General features: G+C 46.0%; 1 protein-coding gene and 2 long non-coding RNA genes across 25 annotated transcripts in view; 2 read left to right on the top strand and 1 right to left on the bottom strand.

Annotated features, from left to right (window-relative positions):
- The window catches only part of LOC107319257, a 44986-nt gene extending 33067 nt beyond the window's left edge, over positions 1 to 11919 (top strand). For 8 of the 10 annotated variants that reach the window (XM_032447161.1, XM_032447160.1, XM_032447159.1 and 5 more), the window contains 2 exons: positions 2545 to 2707; positions 11372 to 11919. In XM_032447161.1, the coding sequence (XP_032303052.1) occupies positions 2545 to 2707; positions 11372 to 11446 (238 nt within the window). In that variant the 3' untranslated portion in view covers positions 11447 to 11919. Of the gene's footprint in view, positions 1 to 2544; positions 2708 to 8059; positions 8128 to 8539; positions 8723 to 11371 lie in introns of all 10 variants that reach the window. The other 2 variants (XR_004308701.1, XR_004308700.1) reach the window with 2 other exon arrangements.
- Positions 9170 to 23993, bottom strand: part of LOC107319261 — a 150805-nt gene continuing 135981 nt past the window's right edge. For 2 of the 14 annotated variants that reach the window (XR_004308702.1, XR_004308703.1), the window contains exons 8-11: positions 20772 to 23882; positions 20580 to 20682; positions 18627 to 18719; positions 9170 to 15231 (exon numbers count right to left, since the gene is read on the bottom strand). This is a non-coding gene — a long non-coding RNA (uncharacterized LOC107319261). The remainder of the gene's footprint in view (positions 15232 to 18626; positions 18720 to 20579; positions 20683 to 20771; positions 23883 to 23993) is intronic. The other 12 variants (XR_004308709.1, XR_004308706.1, XR_004308710.1 and 9 more) reach the window with 12 other exon arrangements.
- On the top strand, positions 15664 to 21652 carry LOC116653980. Its single transcript, XR_004308713.1, has 2 exons — positions 15664 to 17630; positions 19063 to 21652. It is a non-coding gene; the product is annotated as an uncharacterized LOC116653980 (long non-coding RNA).

Below are 23993 nucleotides of genomic sequence, written 5' to 3'. Positions count from 1 at the left end.
AAGCGTGACAACTGCTGTAGCAAAATCAAGAGCAACCTGCTCTAATGTAAACTGATTTCAGATTGCCCCTGGCAGTCCCAGCTACCTCATCTAACCTCTTTTTCTGCCAGTCTTTTTTTTCCTTTTTTTTTTTTTTTTTTTTCTTTTCTCCTTTCTCCACACTCAGACACACCCAGTGCTTTCCTACAAGGTGTTTTATCACACTGGCTTTTCCAGCAGTGTCCACGACACACAAAGAAGCTTCTCTGATGTTACCCTTGGTATGTCCAAAGCCACTTGCGTTCTTCAGTAGATGCAGAATGCAGCTGCCAGCTGTCTGCTGGGGAGAGCTCTGCAGCAATCACCAGTTGTACCCAAGGATACCTACCTGCAGAGCACCACAGCTGTGTGCCTGGCTCTTGGTGAGACTGTTGTGTTTTTGATGCCCACCTGTGTTTGGAACACACAGGGCTCAATAAGTTCAAACAAAGGCTTATTCAGAGGGATGGCCGTGTCAGGTGGGAAGCAGTTGTTTTGCTACAAAAGTGGGGGCAGTAGGAGGTGGGCTGGGGGAAGGGGACATTGTGGAAGAAGCAGTCTGATTTGACAATGGGAGCTGCTGGATTGGTGTGTGTGATGGGTGTGATATAAATTGCTACCTATAAATAAATACCACAACAGCATTTTAATGAAGTGTTTTCTAGTAGCACTTGTCCAGGCTGGTTGTGTTATGCTAAAGGCTGGAGAGGTATCTCCAAGCAAGCTTCTTGGCCAAACCTTCATAAACATGGTCTCACCCAAGATCTAACTATGATTTGTTTGGATAAGAGGTTTTGCTTGTTTGTTTCTGGACCTGCTCTCACATACATACGGGTTTTTACTTCTATTTGTTTATTTCTTGTGTCTCAGTCCGGGTTTTGTGATGGTGTCACAGTCCCTGACTGGTGCAGAGATTAGGGCTAAATCTGGTGCTTTTTCTGGGCATTCATTGCGGTTCTGACAGCAAGCTTGCAGAGTGCCTGGGTCAGCTGTGGTTTTTCAGGGGGCATCTGGGGCTGTGATGACTCACTGTGGTGACCTGTGTCTCTGCTGAGCCTGGGAGGTAAAAATACCCTTGCACACCGATGTCTTTTGGGGAGTTCTCTGTACTTAGCTCCTCCTGGTGTGCCAGCACACCTGGCACTGCAGCCTGTGCTGCTGGGAGGCACAGCCTCACAGATCCACAGCCCACATTTGCAGTGTGGTCCTGCTAAGACCCAGCAACCATTTCTCATGGTAGCTAGTGGGTTTTACAGAATGGGTTTTCTGAGCCTTTGGCAGCATGGAATGCTGCACATTAACGTGCATGTTTATATGGTAGGATGCAGATACTGAAGTAGGTGTTGCATTTGAAGGCTGTATATAGTACATTGCTATTAAAGTGTTTTGGGCCAAAACAATTGTTTTATTAGAAAGTCTCACAGCGTGTCAAGTTGCCACCACAAGAATGTATGAGAGCTGCATAAATGCCAAATAAAGCCCAGAAATAGTCTTGTTGATGCTGCCTCTGAAGTGAGGAGGTTTTGACAGTGCATTAAAGACAGACTTTTTTTTTGCTCAGGTTGAAGATCAGAGAGAGAAAGTTCAGTTCTTTGATCCTCGAAGATAAAATCTCAGAACTGAAGTCTCTTGACTGTCTGGACTTGTGATGTATGCACTGAATTCATTCATATTACAAATAAGTAATACACACTGGCAGGTGATGCTGTGGAGATAACAGCTTCATTCTTTTCGAGGAATCTTTAACTGACTCCAGCCAGGTCTCCCAGATCAGCAGCTGTTTAAAAAGAAAATAATCATCAAATAATTTTGGTTGGAAAGAGCATCTGGAGGGCTGCAGCCAACCTCCTCAGAGCAGGCTTAACTTCAGCTTGAGCTTGGGCTACTCGGGGCTTTATTGTTTAATGCTGGAATACTCCATGGGTGGAGATTTCACAGACCACTTTGGGCACCCATGTCAGCTTTCATTTAGAAACATTTCTCCAGTGATATTCAATGGAACGTCTCCTACTACAGCTTGTGGTCATTGCCCTTGTACTGTGGCACTGCTGATGAGCATCTGGTTCCGTTATCTCCTGTGCAGAGAGGTGCAATTGGCCATCACCACTGCACAATCTTGCTGGTGACTCATGATGAGTATTTTGTCCACCAGGACCCCAGGTGCTTCTTTCAGTGCAGCTCCTTGCTTGCCACTCAGCTCCCATCCTCTGCTGTTGCACAGATTAATTCTGTATTGCATGCAGACTTTGTCCTTCCCTTTGATATATTTGAGGAGATTTCTGTCAGGTTAGTCTTCGAGGCTGCTGAAGAACATATGGATGGTTGTCCTGTCCTCCAGCATAATGATCTACACCCTGCAGTGTCACTCACAAACATGCAGAGCGTGCATTGCACCCTTTCATCCAGGATGCTGGTGAAGACAGGCCCTAGTGTTGTCCCTTGAAGAATGCCATTTCTTAATGCCAATTAATTAAAAGTCTAGTTGTTGACCATTATTGCCTTTTGAGTTTCATGTGCTTTTTCCAGGCATGCTGAGGGCCATCAGTCAAGTCTGTACCACCCCAGTTTGGTTTGGACAGGAGACAATGATACAGGTTATGAGAAAACCAAAGTGACTGACATCTGCAACGTTCCTAACCTTGTTCATCCAGCACGTCATTCCAGCACAGAATTCAACCATGTTGGCCAGGTACAGTTTGACCTTAGTAAATCCACACTTACTGTTCTGAGTTGCCTCCTTGTCCACGTGTTTGGGAATGGCTTCCAAATGGAGTTGCTTGGTTATGTTGTCAGGAAAAAAATGTACTGATACCTTGAAAATGACATCTAGTTCTTTGCTAATGCTTAGGCTAATCCCTTTCAGAAGAAGCCGGTTGATTACATGTGTGAAGTTTGTGACACCTACAGCATGAGCCTGATGTGCTGGTTGAGGGAATTTTTGGTAGGGAGCGGCTGAGCAGGTCAAATTCAGAAGCAACCTAACCAGGACACACCTACTTCTCCACTGTTGGGAGTCCCTTTCTTCCCAGCCCAGCCACCAAGAGTGACCTTCCTACTGTTGTTGCCATGGCTTTTGTGTTACCATAAAACAGTCCTAAAGGGAAGAAACAGGAAATAAGGAGGAACCAGACCAACAGACAGTATAGTATGGTATTGTATGAACCTGGCACCCAGCAGGGATTTGATTGGTTTAGTAAGAGGAAGAAATAAGAAAGAAGGGGTAAGGTTAGCTGCTTGGAGAGTTGGGTGCAGGCCTGGTCATTTCTAGAGAGCATGAGTATTTCAGTCAACAGGAAGGGTCAGGCACGTGCCAAAATACACATTAGCACAATGGCCTGTAGCAGGTTGAATTCACAGAAGACGGTTGAGTTTCACTCGGCCTTTTTCCTGCTCTGGCCCCACAGTCCAACCTGGTGACTTTCCAACCATTTTCTTTCTTACTTTCTATCATCATACTTATCTAACTATTGTAGTTCAGGCCCTTGTGAACCAACGTGGCATGCCCTTGGATGGCTTGAAGTTCTCTCCTTGTGGCAGGTAACAGCACTTGCTCTCAGCCAACACGACATCTCTGAAGTCTTCTGAATCACTCCTTTTGTATGGAAAACTCTCGGAAGCACTAGACAGAACAGTGGAAGGCTGGCAGGAGTCACTGGTGTGTTCACAGCTGGGAAGTTGTGGCAGACCAGGTATGTCTGTGTGTCTGGGACTAGAACAGGTAATTGCAATTGAGGAAAGGCAGGAAGGTGCAGTGGTGGGAGGCAACAAGCCTGAATGCATGAACACTTGGGCAGGCAGCATTGCACATGGCTTACTAATGAGTCAAAATGTGTATAATCCCATCATCTTTTACTGTACCTGTATTAATGTGATTGAGCAGCTGAATTTTTGCCTCATTTGTGATCTTCTTACCTAGCGCATTAGAAGATTTCAGCAGTGACACACAGAAAAGCAAATAGGGCATTGGTGTAGTGATATGCCTGCTGTACATGTGCAAGTCCATGTGCATCTCTGAAGGAGACACAGTCTCAGTTATGCATGGCTAAAGTTTAGATTGCTCTGCGTGGCAGACTGTGGTTTCCAGGGTCTGAAGGTAAGTGTGTGTGTGTACCTGCATGCTGCAGTGCAGTCCCTCATGCGCTAATGAAATCTGACTTGCTGGGTCACCCTCCTGCTTCATTTGCAGTGACACAATATCATTTAAAGTTGTTTGCTTATTACAGAGATAATATCACAAGGTGTGGTGCCCTGATGGGAGCCTAGCAAGAAAGTAACACTCATTCACCCACCCACCTTTGGCAGATTGTCTGAGGGTCCCTCATTGGCTTCGTGACGGAAAGTGGTTGATTTCATCTCCACCCAGCGGTAATTACGTGTTGCTGCTTACTGGAAGTTCCCATGTTTGGCATTGGACTGGTGAGCCTAGAACTCATTATTGAGATTCACTGCAGAGTGAAACCATCATTCTTGATGCCTTTGTTTTATATTCAGTCTAGTAAGTTACTTAGTGTACATTATATCGTTTACTTGTGAATTTTATATCATCATTAAAATGCTCCGAGGTGCTGTTACCCTGGTATATTTCACAGCAGCTATTTACGTTCAGCCTTCCTGTCAAACAGGGGAGCAGTTTTGGTAGCAGAAATTTTAATGATGTTCTTTTGTTGCCTTTTAGAAGAGTATCCTTTTTTTTTTTGTTCTGTTTTTTCTTTTCCTGTAGCTCCTGCATACAGAACAGCTCCTTCCAGAGCAGCTTTGCCAGCCCCCAAAAGCTGATCGTTTCAGCCCCTCAGCTTTAAGACACAATCGCTCCCTTGTCAGTGCAGTTCTTAAACCAAAGTAGGCTGGCTTGGCAGGTCTCCACTTCTTCTTTGTTTAAGTTTATTTATTTTTATATCAGAAAGGTAGTAAAATTGACAAAAGAGGTTTATTCACACTCTAACTGTACAGTTTACCACACATGCAAAATAAAACATCCAGCAAACTTCCTTTTAATTTATGGCATCAATGCCAAGCCGTTAAAATACCAGAGTTAGTCCACTTCTCCCTGCCATGACCTTTTGAAACCTTTTTTGCATCAGTGTGCCATGCTGAGTTTTCTGTTTGTTCTGAATCCTCCATCTTTTACAGGACCTTGTTGCTATAAAGTGAGAAGATTTAACTGATAGCTCATGGGGCCTCAGTCCCCAGCATGCAGGACTTTCCCTGGGAGTGAGGTGTGGGACTCCAGAGCACCTTTGGTAGCTTGGCTGATGGGGCCTGTGTTGGGTGGAAGCTGGAGTCCTCCTGAATGGTTCAGGTGTCTCCTCACTCAGGTTCTGAGTGTCCTGTCGCTATGGGGAGAAGTTCCCAAACAGCATTAGAACCAGTGTTAGCCTTTTTGGGGTCAGGCCTCCACTTGGCTGAGCCCTGTGTCCTGGGGCACCCAGAGCTGCTCTGCTGAGTAACCTGTTTCATGGAGCAAGCACTAAATCCAAAGACCTTAAACAACCAGTGAGTTCTCATTTATGTATTAGATTTAGTATCCAAATGATCCCATAAACACAGCTATGGAGCAGGAGCTGCAATCTGTTTAGCAAGGCTTGTTTCCATGTATGTTCATCAGTGAGTTGGGATTGGTGTGGGTGTAGGTCCTGGGGATGGATGACTGGAGTTAGCAAAGAAGAAAGAGGTGTGGGTGGATGGAGTAACATTTCAAAAGAGAAGGTGAATTCACAACTTTTTCTAGCTGGCCTTCAGCAGTACTGCAGCTGCAGTGATACTTGGGGGTCTGGAGAAGGGAATAAACTGTCTCCTAAAACCTAGTTTAGTGGATGGAATAGAACAGCAATGACAGTGCAGGCAGGAGGAATCAATTCACTCAGTGTTGTTAACATATGAGTTTCCCCACCTCTGTAGGCATTGTAATAGCAGTGTCATCTGATACAGTCCTGCAGCATGTCAACTAATGGGCACACTACTGCCAGGGAGGTTCTTAGACCAGGTGAGCAGCAGACGGAAATATACTGAAATCCTTACTGTAAAATCAGCTTTATTTCTGATCTGGGTGCTGGGACTGTCCATCTTCCAGCCCCATGTGTGTCTTTTGGTGCCTGTCTTCTAATTGTGAGGCTCTACTTCTCCCCTGGGCAAGTTGCTGTGCTCTACTGACAAGAGTCACTTAGCAGTATCACATGGCAGTCTGGCATACACAGGTTTGTCCAAAAGCCTGTCATGTTCAGTGCTACTGAAAGCCAGTGGGATGGGCTGCCCAGATCCCTTTGGTGCTGATGCATCCTATTTTGCTTTCTTCAGCCACATCTGCATGCATCCACCACCAGCGCTGCTGAGTGTCTGTGCCTCGGTGCTCTGAAGTGCCTTCTCTTAGAAGCAGGTGAAGGACGTTACCTCCTGCACTTGATGGGATGCATGGTCTCTGCTCAGCAGTGAGTGCAGCCAGAAAGCAGGCTCTGGGAGCTCTCATTTTAACTCTGGCACAGTCTGATGGTTTGAATCCTGTGCGTGACAGCCCAGGGCTGCTGCTTGCCCTGCTTTGGGTGAAGTGACCCTGGTTTGGCGGGTCATACACCCACACCTCCAAGCTGTCCCAAAACTAAGTGGTGTGTCATCACCTTTGTGCTCCTCCCAGCTGAGCAGAGATTGGACTTCACCTCCCCCTCTTGTATCAGAATTGTCAATCTCATCACAGACTACATATATACATTTTTAATTTGTACATTAGGAGGATTTTACATCATAAAATGTGTAATAGCCATGTAATTGATGACTGGAAGTACTCAGAGATCACTGGCTCTAAGTGCAGTAAATAGAAAGCAGCAAGGTTCTGCAGTTCATTTCCATACAGGTGAGTGGGAATTCTGAGAGCAGGAGCGATTAGTGTGTCTGCAGGTCTGGTTTCTCCTTTCCCTGAAGTGAAGGTGGGCGTTAGTCTGAGGTGTGCAACATCCACATCACGCCTGATCTAAGATTTGCCAATGTGTGTTCATTGCTTTCTACTCTTTAGCAATCAAACAGAAACTTTTCAGCTGGTACCAACTGGGTGACAGACAAGGTTTGAGAAATAACCTTTCGGTCCCTATTGCAATATTGTGAAAATGTTCTTAAGTGATAAGACAGCTGCATCATATGAGTAGAGCTCATTATCTCAGCACAACCTGTATTCCCTGGTATGGCTCATGGAGTTTGTTACTAAAAATGTGCAGCAGTTCTCTGGGTGGCCATGTGTAATCTGCATGAGAAATGTACCAGATGGACGTGAAACTTATATTAGCATGTTTGCCTGTTCTAGAACCCTTTAAGCTTAATTCCTGCTTTAACAGCATTGGTGGTAAAGGCCACATTGCCTGCTGTGGGAGTGGGACTGGATCATTAATGCAATGATATGATAAAAAGGCCTTGTTGCATTGCCAGTACTGTGATTGCTCAGGACACAGGTGCCACTCAAATTACTTTCTGAAGCTGTATTTAAGTTTCAGAATTTATATTCTTTGCCACATAAACCATTGTAAAAACAAAGCGATATGTAACAAACAAAGGTATCTTCCCATTGGAGCAGTGTTGAATCATCATGCATTGCCACCAAAGGAACGAACCAAGTTTTAACAACAACAGTTGGCAGTATTTCTATTATATGGCATTAACCAATAATTTCTGAAAAACGCCTGTTAATTATGGCATTCAGCCCTTGCAAGCAGTTCTATTTTATGAGTGCAATCCAATATCCAGCCACCAGCTGAAGACTGTAGCCTTTCATTGTAGCTGAACAGTCATAGAATCACAGGATGGCTTAGGTCAGAGGAGACCTTAAAGATCATCTAGTTCCAACCCACTTGACATGGGCAGAGCTACCACCCACCAGATTTGGCTGTACAGGGGCCCCATCCAACCTGGCCTTGAATGTCTCCAGTGATGGGACATGCACAGCTTCTCCAGGCAGCCTGTGCCAGTGCCTCACTACCCTCTGACCCCCCTCCTAATAATATCTAACCAGAATCTCCCCTCTTTTATTTAAAACCATTCCCCTTTGCCCTGTCTCTGTCAGACCATGTAAAATGTCAGCTGCCCTCCTGCTTGCCAGCTTCCTTCTGGAGAGCCACAGTGAGCCTTAAGGTAAGACCATTTCTTAACCTGATTCCTCTCTGGGGAAATCACTGTTATCATTATTATTTTTGTTTTTGTTGGTTGTTTGGTTTTAATCCTGACATTGCCAAGTAACATTCAGAAGAGATTCCTTACTCACTGCCACCTCTGGGCAGTTAGTCTGGCTGGCGCACAGCCTGCCAGCTCGGGGCAGCTGCTGAGCTCCAACATGGCACGGCGCTTGTGGCCGGGCTGTCAGGCAGCCAGCCTGGCTCCAGAGGCCGGGTGAGCTGCCATCCTCGCTGCAGCCCTAACACCAGCAGCAAACTGCAGGCCCTGGAGCACAGAGGTCGCACAGTGGCGCCTGCACTGCAGCACCATCAGCCCAAGTTTCTGAGCTGCACTGTGCATTCCTTGAACACTGAACCCCCATGATACACAGGGCAGTGGGCTGGTGCATTGCATGCTGCCATGGCCATCTGCTGCGGCTCTTCAGCTGCTCTCTGGAGATGTCTGCAGGGCTCCCAGTACATCTGGAGGACATCACATCATACCCAAAGAACTTAATCTTCTGGCTACACATCCTAGAATGCACAGAGCAGGAGCAGGCAAGGATAAATCTTCTGTAAGTAACTGTAACAGTGACTGAAAAAAGTGACATTTGTTTTGTACTTATCACTTTGTCTAGCAGTAATTATTATTGCTATTGTTAGTGCTTCTATTGCACTATTACCTGAGGCTGACTAGCCAGCCTGGGCTCCATTGTATTTGGCACAAACACATCCAGACTCCTCCAAAAAACTCCTAGATCAGAATGCAAGTGACTGAGGATGGCAGAGAGGAGGGATAAAACCAAATGGATACAATTAGCCTAGGCACAACTTAGTCATTCTCTTGGTATAATTATGAAATGGACGAAGGTAGTGCCAAATAACCTCAAATGCCCTTCTAGCTATAATTAATTATATTGCATAATAATAGTGTCAGTTTAAACATTGTTTAAAAGTGATGCTTTACTCAAAATTACAGCCACACTTACTTAGATTCTGCACAACAAACACACAGCAGCGTCTTGACTTCCATTTTCTATTTTATTGTGTCATCGGTGCATAAGAAAAGCTCTTGACCAAAGAGGAGTCACTGATACAGCGGTAAGTAGAAGTGGGCAGATTCATCTGTCTGTGGTATATGAGGAGCAGGTAAATATTAGAAGTGCCCAGAGTAGAAGCAGGTACAAAGGGAGTGCCCTTTGCCTGCATTTACCCTTGACTACACCACTTAGAAGAGTTGCATAATTGATACAATTGAACCACATCAGGCTCTTACTTATAGAACATAATGAAATGGTTTTCAGCATTGTGGATCGTGCTACATGGGTGATTGCCATATATGCATCCAGGCAGAACAAATAAAACCATTTCCCTAAGGTATTGTGTCTCTTCACCTTCTCTGGTTGCACCCAGGACTTAATTTTGAGAGCAGTTCTTTAGCGCAGCACGTAACCCTGTGCTGCTGCTGCACACACTGGTGCAGAGCAGAGGGCCTTGCCTAACAGTGGAGGTTTGCAGCTCCCATGCAGTACATGGAGTGCTGTCAGAGACTGGAGAAGTTTAGGGGGCACGCATATACACACCAGGCTATGCAGCAAAGACCCCTGCATCTTCCTTACTTTTTTCCTTCTTTCAAACACTTGTTAACCTGTATGTGACAGAAATGTGGCTTGCCTGTAGAAGTACAATGCTGCAGGCAGGGGTATTTGATGGCTGTTGTTATTAATGGAAGTGGGAGCGAGGCACAGAGTGGTCCCTGGATACACAAACAACACAGGGAAGCTCCCCCCCCCAGTCTGCAATAATTGGGTCCTACTCTGCAGCTGTGTCATCCAGGGATGATTGAGGGCTACAACAGAAGCACGAGCATTGGGTGGCACTGAGAAAGGATTACTGTAGAAGTTACATAGAATACAGTGCTGTTATTTTCTCCTTTTTTTGTTCTTGTTGCTATCATGGGAAAGCCTGCGGCTCCTTTAGAAGTATTTCTCTCGCTGGATGCTTTGCCCATTGTTACATGGTGTTCTACTATTCCTATTGCATCATTTGAACTTGGCCTTTACTTATGATGCTACATTGTTTTCTGTATACACTTTATAATTAGAACTACTAATTGCAAGCTTGCCTGTTGCCTTTAGTTGCTTTTCCAGAGCATTACTTGCAAAAATATCACAGTTACGTAGCTCTTTTCAGTTGTTCTGCAAGCGTTTTCATAAATAGAAGAGAAACCAGGACTGTGCTTTCTTAACTTAGCAGTTTCTAAGCTTTAGCTGGTCTGCAGAAATACATGAAACACAAAATTGAGTCTTTTCAGAAGCTGTTGAAGTTCTCCTCATCCTCATTCTTCTTCTGAATAAAACATAAAGTCCCATGAGGAATGCTGGGGTCGTTCCCACCAGTTGTTACCTTTGATTTGAGCCAGTCATTTCCATATACGTGCTGCAAACTTCAACACAATGGTCCCATTTTATCATTTGTTATTTCAACTTTGCTGGTGATTCAGTGGTGTTATTCCGGTGAATATCAGGAGTACAGCAGTGAATCAGCTCACCAGCTCTGCTTCGTGCTATCTAAAATGAGGATCCACCTACAGGTAAAGTACTATCGCCCCACGAGTATCTCCCGGCCTGCAATCTGTCCTGGCTTGTCAGGTCTTCATCGGAAAAGGATTGCATGGGATCAGAACTGAAGCGTGTGCTGACTGCGGCTTTAGTCAGTGGGAGCCCTTGCGAACAAGATGAGCTGGTTTGGGCTTTTCTAATGATAAATCACTCCAATACTGGGGCACAAGGTTACTTCTGTTTTTTTAATTGCTGATGCTTTTGTTACCTGTGGCTGTCACGGATGGAGAAAGCAGCACCTCCACTGCTTGTGCCACATCCCTGGGAGCGCTGCAGGGTGTAGGGCAGTGCTGTGCTGGGAGCGGAGGAGCTGGGCAGCAGTGATGCTCTGCTGGCACCGCACAGTGCTGGTGGTGGCTGCAGGGAGACACCTCCCACTGTGTGTGTGCAGCAGCGGTGGTTAGATCTGCTGCTACAGCTGTTCCATTGGCAGCCACCAGCTCAGCTTCACTATTACACTTCAGTAAAGACTCAGTGGAAATAATGCTGGAAAGCATACACAGGTGAACACAGTGTGTTCTTTCAGTGTGAGCATGCCACGATTTACTAACCAGCTTCTATTCAAACTGCCAAGTAACTTCCCTCTTCCTTTTGTCATTCCAGTTGGTTCCTTTCCCAAAGTTGGCCTTAAAGGACACACAACAGAAATCTGCTCTCAGCCAGTGCCTGCAGATGTAGCCTGCTCACACTTGCACAAACAGTGTGCACTTACCTCTACTGCACCCCATTAATGGATAGATTACTGGACGGAGCCCAGCTGTGTGATGGTGCTGGCACACTCAGCAAGAAGCAGCAATCCTTGCTTTGAGCACCAGCCATCACAGAGGACCTGAGCAGTGAACTGAGCATACAGCAGCCTGCAGGAGAGAAGCAAAGCTTCCATTCTGCTGTGACACCCGGCCCCTACCTGCACAGAGCAGCTGTCACTGCCAAGGAGACACCAGGTAAACTCAGGAAAAGTGAAACATGGTGAGAAGAAAGGGGGAATGAACCAAAGAGACAGAATCTGCCAATAACACCAATGTAAACACAGGCCTAGTTTTTATCTTGTGCAGAGAGATTGTTTTTGAGAACAAATGCGGAGTGAAATGGATTCATATACCTCTGTACCAGGTGCAATCATTAGTCAGTAAATGAATTACACATAATTATCTGCTTTGTATTTAATTCACTTGGCTTCCAGTTTCTTACTCTTCGTACAGTGAAACTCTCTATCTCTCTCACACAAACACACTCTCCATGGGCAAGGAGGTTTTGGAGGGCTGCCATCATCCTGACTCATGAATCAGACTCCATGATTTGAATGATATTTATCTAAGCCTGCAAACAAAGAAGATGGCTATGTGTCCAATGAGAGAATAATTATTGTTATTATGTTTATAGAGCAACAAAGTCGGGAGTTAGGACCCCAGGGGAAAGGCGGCAGGAAGGGCGAGCTGGGCAGAGGCAGGAGGCTGCAGGCAGTGTTTCAGTGCAGGGATGTGCCAGGGCCTTAGCAGGGCTCCCTGCCGCTGAGTCACCTCTGCCAGGCATCGTTCGGTGGCCACAGCAGGCAGCGAGGTGATGGCAGCTTCCAAGGGATGCTGCCGGGGCTGCAGGACCAACACCCTGCAGGTTTTGCTGGGATGCTGGGGCAGTGCAGGGTCTGCCAGGGCTCTGGCAGCAGCTGAAGGCTTGGGGTTGGCTTAGGGCACTCCCGGCAGCTCCACCACCACCGGGACAGGACGGGGATGTGCCAGTGTGGCACATCCAGAAAGGGAAAGAAACCGAAAGCAGGAAGAGCATCCTATGCAGGTAATGCAGCTGCTGCCACAGCAGGTTGCTGAGACACAGACACATCCCTTGGCATGGCAGTGGGCTCACCTTGTTTTGTGTCTACAGAGCAAGCGTGGGCAAAGGAGCTCTGCTCCACCGCATGGGAGAGCTCTGGATGCTATGACAGTGGCAGTGCCACGTGTGAGCCAGGTCAGTGCTCTGTGCACTTAGGGCAGTGCTGGAGCAGACTGCCTGCTGGGGCCATCCATAGCAGGCAATAAGCTTGGGAGAACCAGTAACTTCAATCCTGCATTTCTAAAGTGCTGCCAAAGCTTCATCTCACCCTATGACACCCCCTGAGGTTACAGGGACCCAGCCCTGCCAATAGGGCACCTGATGTATGTGCAATACTCACAATACACACTCCACTCTGTTGGGCCCATGGAGCAGGCCTGGTCCCACCTGTGTTCATGGCTTGGTGATGGTGACTGGGGGCTCCTTTGGCTTGGCACCACCAAGCAGACCCGGCTCAGCACAGCCATGGCTCTTCCTGCAGAGCCTGGAGATGTTGCCACACTGGAAGTGTCCTGGTTTGTGATTAAGTGCCATCCATCATAAAGGCAGGAGGCCCTTCTGTTGAGAGAATCAGAAATCCAAGTACCATTTGACTCCATTAACTCAGCTTTAGATGTTAAAACTGGACTCACCTTGCAGCCATCTCTAATCCCCTTCAGGTTACAACACACAGCCAGGAGACAGCAGCACAGACAGGTGAGGACACCCAGCAATGCAGTCAATGCAGAACAAATCCCACACGGGGAATAAACAAACCGTCCTGCTCTTGCTCTGCAAAGATCAGCCTGAAATGCTTCCGAATTTTGCCCCAGTTATTGGGAAGGGGGTGAAATCAATAACTACTTGATAATCAGTGCTGCAAAAAATGTGCCACTAAAATTGGAAATTGAATTACAATGTGCTACTCCAATCAAACCACTTCTGGAAACAAGTCTCATCTTGCCAGATGTTTTAACTGATGATTAAACTCACGTTAATATCCCAGGAAGAAACACGGAAGGGCTTTGACCAAGGAAGCACTGCCAATGCAATGGTACGAAATGATCTCTGGATCACAGAGCGTTCCTTGGGGGCCGTGTCTTGCAAGTGCTGGCTTTTTTAAACTGCAGTAAATCTTCCTTACTTAATTCCTTTTTCAGAATAACTTCAGTTTTCTGGAGTGGGTTGATAGAAAATATCTCTGTGGTAACATTAACAGCCCAGAGGGGGAAAAAGGAAAAGTTTTTACAGGAGAGCAATCAAAATATTGCTGAGACAGGACTGGCCACAAGGGGAGAAACAGTGGTTTCTGGACCTTTGGTAAAGCCCGGGAGTCCTCCATCTCACAGAACTGCTGCGTGGCCCTGGGAACGGCTCCCAACATATGTTTGTTTATCAGTTGGCCTAGTAAAACTACTACTGCTCCCCATGCATTTGGTCTACAAGGCATCTGAACAGCCTTGAGTGGAGGAGATGGTGGAGAAATCGCCCAGCACCAGTCACTGTAATAAAACTGCATATAACACTGCATGTGCAGCATGTCATATACAGGCATCTCCCACCACCTCTAATTGATGCACAAAGACTTTATATAATCGTTAGGAGGAACATCAGGCACTTACCCAACCTGAGATGGCAAGCAGTGCCCTGCTTACAGCCCCAGAGAAATATTGCCATGAAGCACGGGACCAATGATGGCACAAATACTTCTCTGTGAGCGGGTTGACAAAACAGCAGCATGAGGCCATAAGTTGCTGCTTTGTCATAGATCAGTGCACCCAGCACACCTGTTCCTGTTCACCCTGGGGCTGTTGCTGGACATAATACGCCTTCAGCTTTTCTTAACATTGCAACACGGATGGCAGCTGGCTTTGTACATGCGAGCACGGTCGTACTGTCACACGCATCACAAGGCTGCAGAGCTGCCACGTTCCTCACTGTCAAACCCAAAACGTTGCTCTGCAGTTCCTGCTCTGATGGCAGAATTCAAACATCACACAGTGTGGGCACAGCAAGTTCAGGGCTGGCTGCAGAGATGCACTTCTACAGCACACTGTGCACTGGCCATCAGGTCCCTTTTCAGTGTGAGTCCTGTCTACTTGGGTCCAGGATCACTAAGGAAATAGAAATTTCAAACTCCTAGAGGAATTTTTTCCCAATTCATAAGCTGTTCGATGTTAACAAAGTGATACATTGGAGTCAGTGACAAAAGAGCACAGGTTCAGCAGCAGAGATATGAGATAAGCCCCACAGCTGCTGGACTTGTTGAGTTAACCCAGTGAAGGCAGACAAGTAATTTACAGAGCACTTTAACAGTCTGTGCTTGTGAGGACTGTACTAATTTTTTTGTGAAGATATTGAAGTAATTTACAATAGGAATATTGTTTACCTGCCCTTGTGAAGGTTCCATCGCAGAGCCATGTGTGCTTTGGATGGCTTAGAAGGGGATGGGGTGAAGGAGTGGAAAGAACCACATCCTCCTCTTGGTCACAAATCACTCATGTTTTTACCTGAAAAACCATAAATGTGTCTGTCTGCAGCGTCCTGGCACGCAGCCTGGGAACTTCCATTAAAAGCTGTAGCTCCACCACACTGCGACTCTCAGTGCCAGACATGGCATCTTCAGCACGCAGAGAAAAGCTCTGACATCATGACTGTGGCAAAAGAAAAAGCCTGGTTAATCCAACAGTAGAGTTCACCATTGCTTTCCCATAGGGCTGCCAGGGTATTTCTCCTCTGACATTGCAGTACACCCTGGCTCCCAGCTGTTACATTATTCCATTTTGTCCTGTTGCACCAGCCTTGCTTTAGGACAAATACATGAATCTGTTTTGGTGATGTGAGGCAATCTAGCCCTGACCTTGTGTGGTGCTTCACACAGACGTAATGCATCCTCTGAAGCCAGGGGGAGCGTGGCTCCAACAGCTAATGGCAGTGCAGGTCATGTCCTCCGCATCATGGGCACAGGAGGCACCTGCTTGCACACAGCCCGACCTTCCCAGTCTCCTGCCTGCAGTGAAGGAGTCAGGACCTGGGCTCCGCTGTATCTCTGTGGCAGAACCAGGCTCTCTGAGGTCATACAATGTCCCCCAGTGCCGCTCATGGGCACAGCTGTGAAATCCAAGCTTTTCTGAAGAACCCACTCCTGCCCGTGCTTTCTGCCATTCCATGCCAAAGGAATGCCAATGAAGCCCATTTACAATTGTTTTGCTTGACATATGGGTCCCAGATACGGACAAATTGCCAAAAGAAGTCCCTTTCTGTTGGGTGTGGGTCTACGCTGTTGAGCTTGGCTCTACAGGAGGGAAAGGACAAAAGGACAGCCAAAGAGAGGAGAAAAGCTGGGCTGGGAGGGAGAGGCAGAGGAAGATTTTGCGTGCGCCCGGGAAGGAAACAATGGGACAAGGGGAAGGAATTAAAAGAACCACATCCTTCTCTGCATCACACCCCTGCAGTTACTCATGCTGGACCAACCCGTAGTGCCTAACATCGCTCCCCTGTGAGTGCTGTGGTGAGCTCTGTCCTGTCTGATGTGCCCAGGCACCACGAGGGCAGCAGCACTCATGGCACAGCAGATCAAGCCTCTCTCCTGCACAATGACATTCTGACGTGTCCCTATTCTCATTAGCCTATCCCAAGTGTGTGCGCCTAATCCAGCCCCACAATCTGGAACATAGGCCAAAGCATGTTCCTCCCTCCCCTCCACCTCTGACCCCGTGGCCAAGCCAGCCCTGACCCCACAGACGAGCTCCCCAAGGCTCTGGGCAGACCTTCCAGCTGGGATGTTCTCACCCACTGCACTGCCCTGCAGCTCCTCTTAGGGAAGAGGTACACAAGGAAGAGACAAAGACAAGGTGGTCTTTTCTTGTACCCTCTTATTGCCCTCTCCTCTCAGGCCTGCCTGCTCTTTAAAGCTCCTTTGGACCTGCTCTAACAGCTGTGTGTCTCCTGAAGCACATCACTCAGCACAGATCTCCTGCACACTGAGCCATTGGCTGCAGCTCCCTGGACGCAGCCATCCACTCAATTCCTTTTCTGCAAAACAGTCCATTCAAACCCATGTCTCCAATACAGAGACAAGGACATTATGTGGGCCATGTCTAAAGCCCTACAGAAGTTCAGGAAGGTGACATGAACTGCTGCTCCCCTTTTTGGAGGTAGAACTATGCATGCTTCCAACTCCAGCTATTCTATGATTCTATTCCCAATTTTCCTGCCTCCAGAGGCTGCAGAGTCTTATTCCTCCCTCACAGCACCCACAAAAAGCACTGGATTGACATTTTAGGATAAGCTTAAGTCAAGCTGAAGCCACCATCCTCTCAGCTCTCAAAGTCCTACAGCTCTGAGGTCACACCTTAATAAATAGCACTGCTACTTCGAGAGCTGAAAACAGGACCAGTACGAGGGGACAGGTTACACACTTGGAAGCATGCAGAGTCCTTCAGGATTTATTTGTTCACTCCAGAGAGAAAGTGAGTCATGAGAAACCTTAAGGTGGAGCGCTCAAAACAAGGAGTGTATAAATGATTAGGAAGGGAAGGTCAGCACCAGTCCCTCAAGTCAGAGCATGTCCCACTGTCGATGGTGCATAAATAACACCAGCTGGATGCTTGTGGCTGTAGGAGAACGACTATTGCAATTCTAGTCCCTTACATGACTCTGGCTGTTATCATCAGTGTAGCTGATCTCAGTTTTTTTATAGAAATAAAGTGGCTGATAAATGGAACTCAACAGATCTGCTTTCAAGTCAGAACTGCATGCTTGACAAAAGCTAAGATTAAAAAATAAAATAAAATAAAATAAAATAAAATAAAATAAAATACAAGCTTTTACTGCACGGAGATTCAAACACAGCAATGGGAGATGGACCTGAGTTCCACTTGTTCTCGTGCAGCAACACAATTAATCACCTTGTCAGATAAAATCCGATTGCAAAACCTGTATTAGCACACCAATGCAAATGAATGAGAAAACATTCTCTGTTTTCTTCAGACCACAGGTTGAATTCAGAGCGTTTGCAGAGAAGAAAATGATCAGTCAGCTTCTCTCCAGTGTAAGTAAGTGATGGTGATTCCATCAGAGATACGTGGCAAGGCCACTGGCATCTTAAAAACCCCAAGACAAACTCTTACATTATAGAAATGCTCTGTGGGTAACACACCAACACCTGACTACGTTATCTCTAGATCCACTGATACAGTGCAGCACTGTGTAACGCAGCACCTGAGTGCAGCTGAAAGCTTGGAGGGGTTGGTACTTTCACCACTATCAGCTGTACACTGCACTGGGGGAATCCTGGCCAGTTCTGTACTTTATTATCCAGCTGTGACAAAATCTCTTATGGAGATTATGAGCACCTTTTCCTCTGAGCTTTCCTTCAGATCCTCTCTACAAAGTTGCTAATCAAGGACTGAAATTGGACAGGTGAGCTGTCACAGACATCTGCATCAGGTGCAAAAGTAGTATTTTTCACCTTATTTCTATTTAGAAGTTCAAGAGCACAACCCTACCATAACCCAGCAGTAAGAAACAGTGCCAAGAGAAGCATTCTACTTACATACAACAGACAACACGGTCACCAGCCTATTCTTCCTCATGGAACTTCTCTTGTGCATTTTGCTTTCACCCATATTCTAAGACCCCTTGAGCCCTACATGCAAGTAGATACTTGGCTGAAAGTAAAGGATGTGACAAAGAGAAAAGAGGCCACAGAGATGCTAACTGAACCCAGCAGCCTGTAGGGAATGAGGCGGACCCCACACTATGGGATGGAGACCACCAGCTTGAACAGGGTAGAGCTGAGCATGGACATGTTTGTGGTTCAGTCGTTCCTGTCCCAGTTAAACAGGACAAAAGCAGTGACAAAATGACAACTGCATGAAACCAGTACAAAACCTTGCAGGACAGGGGACACTCCTACTCTCCAACTCCTGAAGCAGAGGACAATAAAGATGTAATTGCCATGTGTTCAGGTAAAGGAGCATATTTGGACCAAGCTTCACACCTGCATGCTTCCCAGCCCAAGTGCCACCTCCCTTAGCAACAGTACCTTTGCACCAGCACTTTCTCTCTGGGATAGTTCTCAGCTCCTCTGGTGATTCTCCAGTGCCGGCGCAGTGTGTCTCGCTGCTGAGTCACTGACCTGCAGAATTAAGATGTGATTTTGAGGTTTAACAAAGTTTAACATTGTCCAGAACTGTACAAGGTTCAGTGAGTTCAACCTGCCTTTTTTTTCTCTGTCTGCACACATCTATAGCGATGTGTGTCTCAACACAACGCATTTGTGGAGGTGCTCCATACATCGCCTTAACTTGAGAATCTTACATTTTACAAATGTTAACTGTGGGGTATAGAATCCTTACTCTGAGCCATTCCTAACCCTCAGGATAGCTGCAGGGCAGACGTACTTTGTTCTGCACAGAAGAACAAGTGCTCACATACATGCATTTTGCCTACAACTCTGTGATTCTTGTGCATTTCTGCAGGCACAGCAAATGCTGATATGGGCACGCTGGAATGAAGGAATGACATGCAGTCTGTCTCTGTCTTTTCTTCTTTGGGAGCTATTACAGAGGGCTGCCCTTCTCAAAGCGTTTGCCAGTGAAATTAAGACTGCATCCATCCCGTGTAACAAAAGAATGAAACGACACAGTAAAAGCTACAAACTCATCAGAGGTTTGGCAGTCACTTCAGATCACAGAAAAAATGTCTTGATTCACATACACTTAAATGAATAAATAACCAAATTAACTACTTAAGCAGTGCTATCATTCTTTGTCAGTGTGATCCTCAGGCTTATGCAAAGTGTGTGAATGCTCTCTATGCAGCGCAGACAAGCATTTCAGAGGGAAGATGCATTACTCAGGTTTCTTTGCAATGAACTGTACCGAAAAAGGATGTTAAGCCTGTAAGCTCAGAATTGCTTTGTCTTCATCATGCAAGCACATTGCTGAGACATGGCTGGCTGGCACAAGCTTATTCTGAGAAAGTCATAACAAAAAAACATGTATTTATTCCTTTTAAAAGAAATGAGGAATAACCCTGAAAGCTGACCCAGCTCTTTCCTTCTTTCCCCTTTGTTATTTTCCAGTATCTCTGGGCCTGAGTCAAAACCACAGCTGTCCATCTAGCTTTCCCACCGACTTCTGTGGGGCTGGGATGGGGCCTGCATGTTATCTGGCCTCAGTGCTGTCCAGAGTTTGTCATTTATATCATAGGCTCCCAAAAAGACAGAGCAGCAGACCCCAGACAATGTGAGGTAAGAATAAGATTAAGGCTGCCTGGCACAGGTAATTGTTTTAACACAAGTGGTGGTGAGACATGGCTTTAAAATTCAAAGGAGTGATGCCTTAGCATGATATCCTGTGTTTGAAGAGCACCAAGCACAATAGATATGGAGGCTTTGGCCAGGGAGATTTAATAATAATATGAAGAGGAAACAGAATTGTGACTGAATTTGATGTCTGACCACAGTCCCCTCAACTTTGCTAATATACATTACTGCTCTGTTTGTTTGTTTTTTTCTGAGAAAATAGGGACATACTTGGGAGGAATGTCCCTCCTTTCTACTTGGACATGCAGTCATTTGAGGTGTTATCTATCAGGGGTTTAGGAACAAATTATGTGTCATCCAGGATGGCACAGAGAGCATCACCGTCATTCCTGAGCTTGCTAGTAGAGCCTCAGCAAACTAATGCTATGCATCTATGTCCTGGACCAGGACACATCATTGGTCTTTGCAGACCAACAGCCTCCTGTTCTCCTGTCCCCTGTGTTCCCTTCTAACCTGTAAAAAGTATGTGAAGTGCAAGAGAGAAAAAGTCAACATTTGTTCAGTACGACCTTGTACACAGGATGGAAGAGCACACAGCACCCAGAGTACATCAAAACACAGCTCTCCTTACATAGAGTGGGTTTTGACTAAAGAATAAAACCAGGAAGGAAATGGTTAAAATCAGAGGGAAAAGGCACAGTTTAATAACCACAATAAACAGCTACTGACCCTGCAGTAATGCAGTGGTTTCCATAAACCCAAGCACTTTGCAGAGGTTGTGGGCCCCATCCACAGCTATCTTCTTGAGCACGCAAGCACAAGGGGCGTTCACCTATGAGGAAAACATTTTATCCTTTATTCACACTAGGAAGAAAATTTCTTCTGCTGGCAATAGACCCCACCAAACACCTGAAGCCTCACCTCAACCACAGCATGCAGGCCTGCAGTCATGGAGGAGAACAGAATGCTCCCACAGCTGGGCATCCCACTCCTCCACGTATTATGGGGATCACCCTCCCACTTTGCAGAATTCTCCGCTGTTCCTGAGGGGCTGAATTTCCAAAAATTAACATTTTTCAGGCTGGTCCATTATTATGGGTGATAATTTTCATCATCATTTTTAAAGGGATGGTTCAGTAGCCCCGTTAAGAAACTGAATGCCCGTTGTTTTTGCTGTTTGGATGAGACAGGCTGTAACCATGGGCTTTAAAAATAAATAACTTGTTAATACCATGCTGGCTTTAAATAGAGGTTCTGGCCCATGCACCTTCCCTTCGGGAGTTTGATTTCTCAGATCTGAGCTCCATCATTAGGCAGCACTGCAAAGTGTGCCATGTTTTATCTTCACACAAACCCTTGCACGATTTTTCTGGAGAGCAGGCAAAGGTGTAACAAAACTTGAGCTGTACAGACTGAGGTTCTGAGAAACAAAGCCACCAAAAGTGTGGCTCCATGTGGGAAACACTGTTGTCTCAGTTGGATGTGAGCATCACCACAGGTAGGATGATGAACCTGAGGGCTCAGCTCCCTCTTGGGACAGCAGAATAAACACATTGCATGAGTTTTCATTTCAAAGAGCAATAAACCTTTTTCCAGTCAACCCCAGCGCACACCTAACAACTTATCCTGCAAACTGATAATTAATCTGCTATGTTATCGTCATAACCTTCCTGTTTTGGCTGTTTTCTCTTCTGTTTTGTAAACTCAGATCTGCTAAATAATGCAATTGGATTTCTCCTCTCCAATCGCTGTCATTCTGTCCTACAACACTCAATGCCACTTAATAAAGTGACAAGAAACAACGCACTGAATGCAATGTATATTGCTTGCGTTCGTCTTCATCGCAACAATGAGTCATTATTCAGAGTATGTTTATGTAATATCATAAATACCAATCTCTGGTATTTATGCAGCATAGTATTTACTTGGGCAAGTTGCCACATGCACTAAAGAAGTAAACAAAGAGCCATTCTTTGGAGGGTTAAAAAAGTCTTAAAATGAATCCAATTTTCCTTCATAAGGCACTCCTTGTTATTTTACCTAAAGTGGCTCTTTAAGATATACAGTATGATAAAACACACAATTCCTGGGAGACGTAATTATGGTTCCTAAGAGACTGGTGAATAAACAATCAGGAAAAGAGTGTTTGTTTTCCCTAGGTTTTTTCTTAACTATTAATGGAAGGCATTAAAAAAATGGGGAGGGATGTGTTGGGTCGATAAACGGTAAGGAAAGCTGAGGAGCACACTTCACTGAGCACACAGGGCTTCTGCCTTAAAAGCAGAACCATTTTATTGGATTGTAAATAATCCTGTTTTGCAAATGTGTTTGCGGTGGGTGTAAATACCACAGTGCACTCTTTGTTATATTTACTGTACTGCGTACATCAATGGCACAGCGCGTGTTCCAAAGTAAAGAGCTCGCCTTGTCTCACGTTACCTTTAAGCATTAACACAAACAACTTCCTTCGAATCAAGGTGACAGAACCTTCTGCATCGTACGAAATGTTCTATCTGACACAAATTCCTCAGCGCGGCGGGGGCCCCGTCTGGCACAGTGCCGAGCCATGGCAGCTACTGCTCTAAATAACCAGGGACTGCAGTCAGCACAGCATGGACATGGACACTGGAAGCATGGAAGATGGCTAAAGCAGAATCAGCAGCTCAACAAAACCGCCTTGCAACCCACGTATATCAGAACACAATCAAACAGGACAGTGCTGAACATTGGTCTACATGAAGTCACTCAGTGATTTTAAAAACACACACCCCAGTAGCACTGTTCATTTCTCTACATCAGTTCCCTCTCCTATAAATCAGATTGGTGGAACCAAGTCATTCTGTTAGTGAGTGAGTGATGGGCCTTGGAGTGCCCTCACTGAAGCTCAGTTTCACACCGCAGGGCCTTGCTCATGCCCCAGCTCCCATCACTGCAGCTTAATAACCTCGTGTTAGAAACACCTCGTTCCTTTAGCAGAGACAAATGGAAACCTCACCTTCCTCCTGTGGCAAGTAGGTGTCAGAGCAATAGATCACACTGCTGTAGTTAATATTCATTTATGATCCACTTATTTCCTTAAAATAAATAAATAAATTAAAAAGCACTGCAGAAGTCACAAAAGAGCCTATTTTCCTCAAGAGATCTAAAGTAAAAGCTGATGCCATTGGTGGGCTGAAGAGCACACACGGGCTATGGGTGTACCTACATGATGGGAGAAATGTCATCTCTTTTTATCTGTCCTGCACACATTGATTTGCAAAAATGGTGACAAAAAAACGTATGCACAGGATGAATCTGCTCAAGCTAGTACTTGTTCCTGTCTTTAGGATTTATTAGAGAAGTGAATAAACATACTTGTTGTGGTAATTAACCCCACGTAAATCACAAATCCTGTCTTTATAGGGTTTTGTTTGTGCTGCTGTCATTAAGAGCTATTCAGTGTTTCCAAACTGGAGGCAGGCCCGAGGTGAAACCTCAGCAAGCAAAGGGAAAAGACGTACAAAATGGGGGACAAAGCAGGGAGACCCTTCATCACTGGGCTGCTTCCTTGAGGCTCCAGCAATAAAACCCACCAAGCCTGAGCACCTCTGGGCAGTCTCATTTTGGTAACTACATCTTTGTCATCCAAGAAAAACAGACTGACCACCAGGCTCTCATCCCCCAGGCCCTGATTGTGTGAGCCCCATTTCCTTCACCCGCACAGAACTCAGGATCCATCCAGCCCAGTGTGTAGCACATGTGGGTACTGCAGTACAAACTGTTCCTGCCAGGCTGGGCTGTTAAATGCTCCTCAGCCTCTCGATGGTCCCTTCAACAGTCTGCAGAAATCATGTCACTGATTTCAACAGGCATGGGATCAGGGTTAGTACTCCCAGACCAGATACCTGCACAGATGAACGGTGGCAGTGCTAACTCCACCCTCAGGAACAGCCCCTTACCTCCTCCTTTGTTGCTGGGCCCATCCTGCTCTGCTCCTTCCAGCAAACACCTCTGGTAAAGGAAGCCTCTCTCCATAAGGAAATGCCTTCCCTTCTGTAACAAAGCCCTCACATTAATTAGCGGCGGTGTGATGCCTTCGAAGAAGGTCTGAAGTGACATTGTAATGCTGACTGAGTGGATACTTCAGTCTGGCAAGTCGTTAGA

The sequence above is a fragment of the Coturnix japonica genome, chromosome 11, assembly GCF_001577835.2.
Source record: "Coturnix japonica isolate 7356 chromosome 11, Coturnix japonica 2.1, whole genome shotgun sequence".
Classification (NCBI taxonomy): Eukaryota; Metazoa; Chordata; class Aves; order Galliformes; family Phasianidae; genus Coturnix; species Coturnix japonica.
The sequence above is the reverse complement of the archived record's forward strand: the minus strand, read 5'-3'. Positions and strand labels throughout refer to the sequence as shown.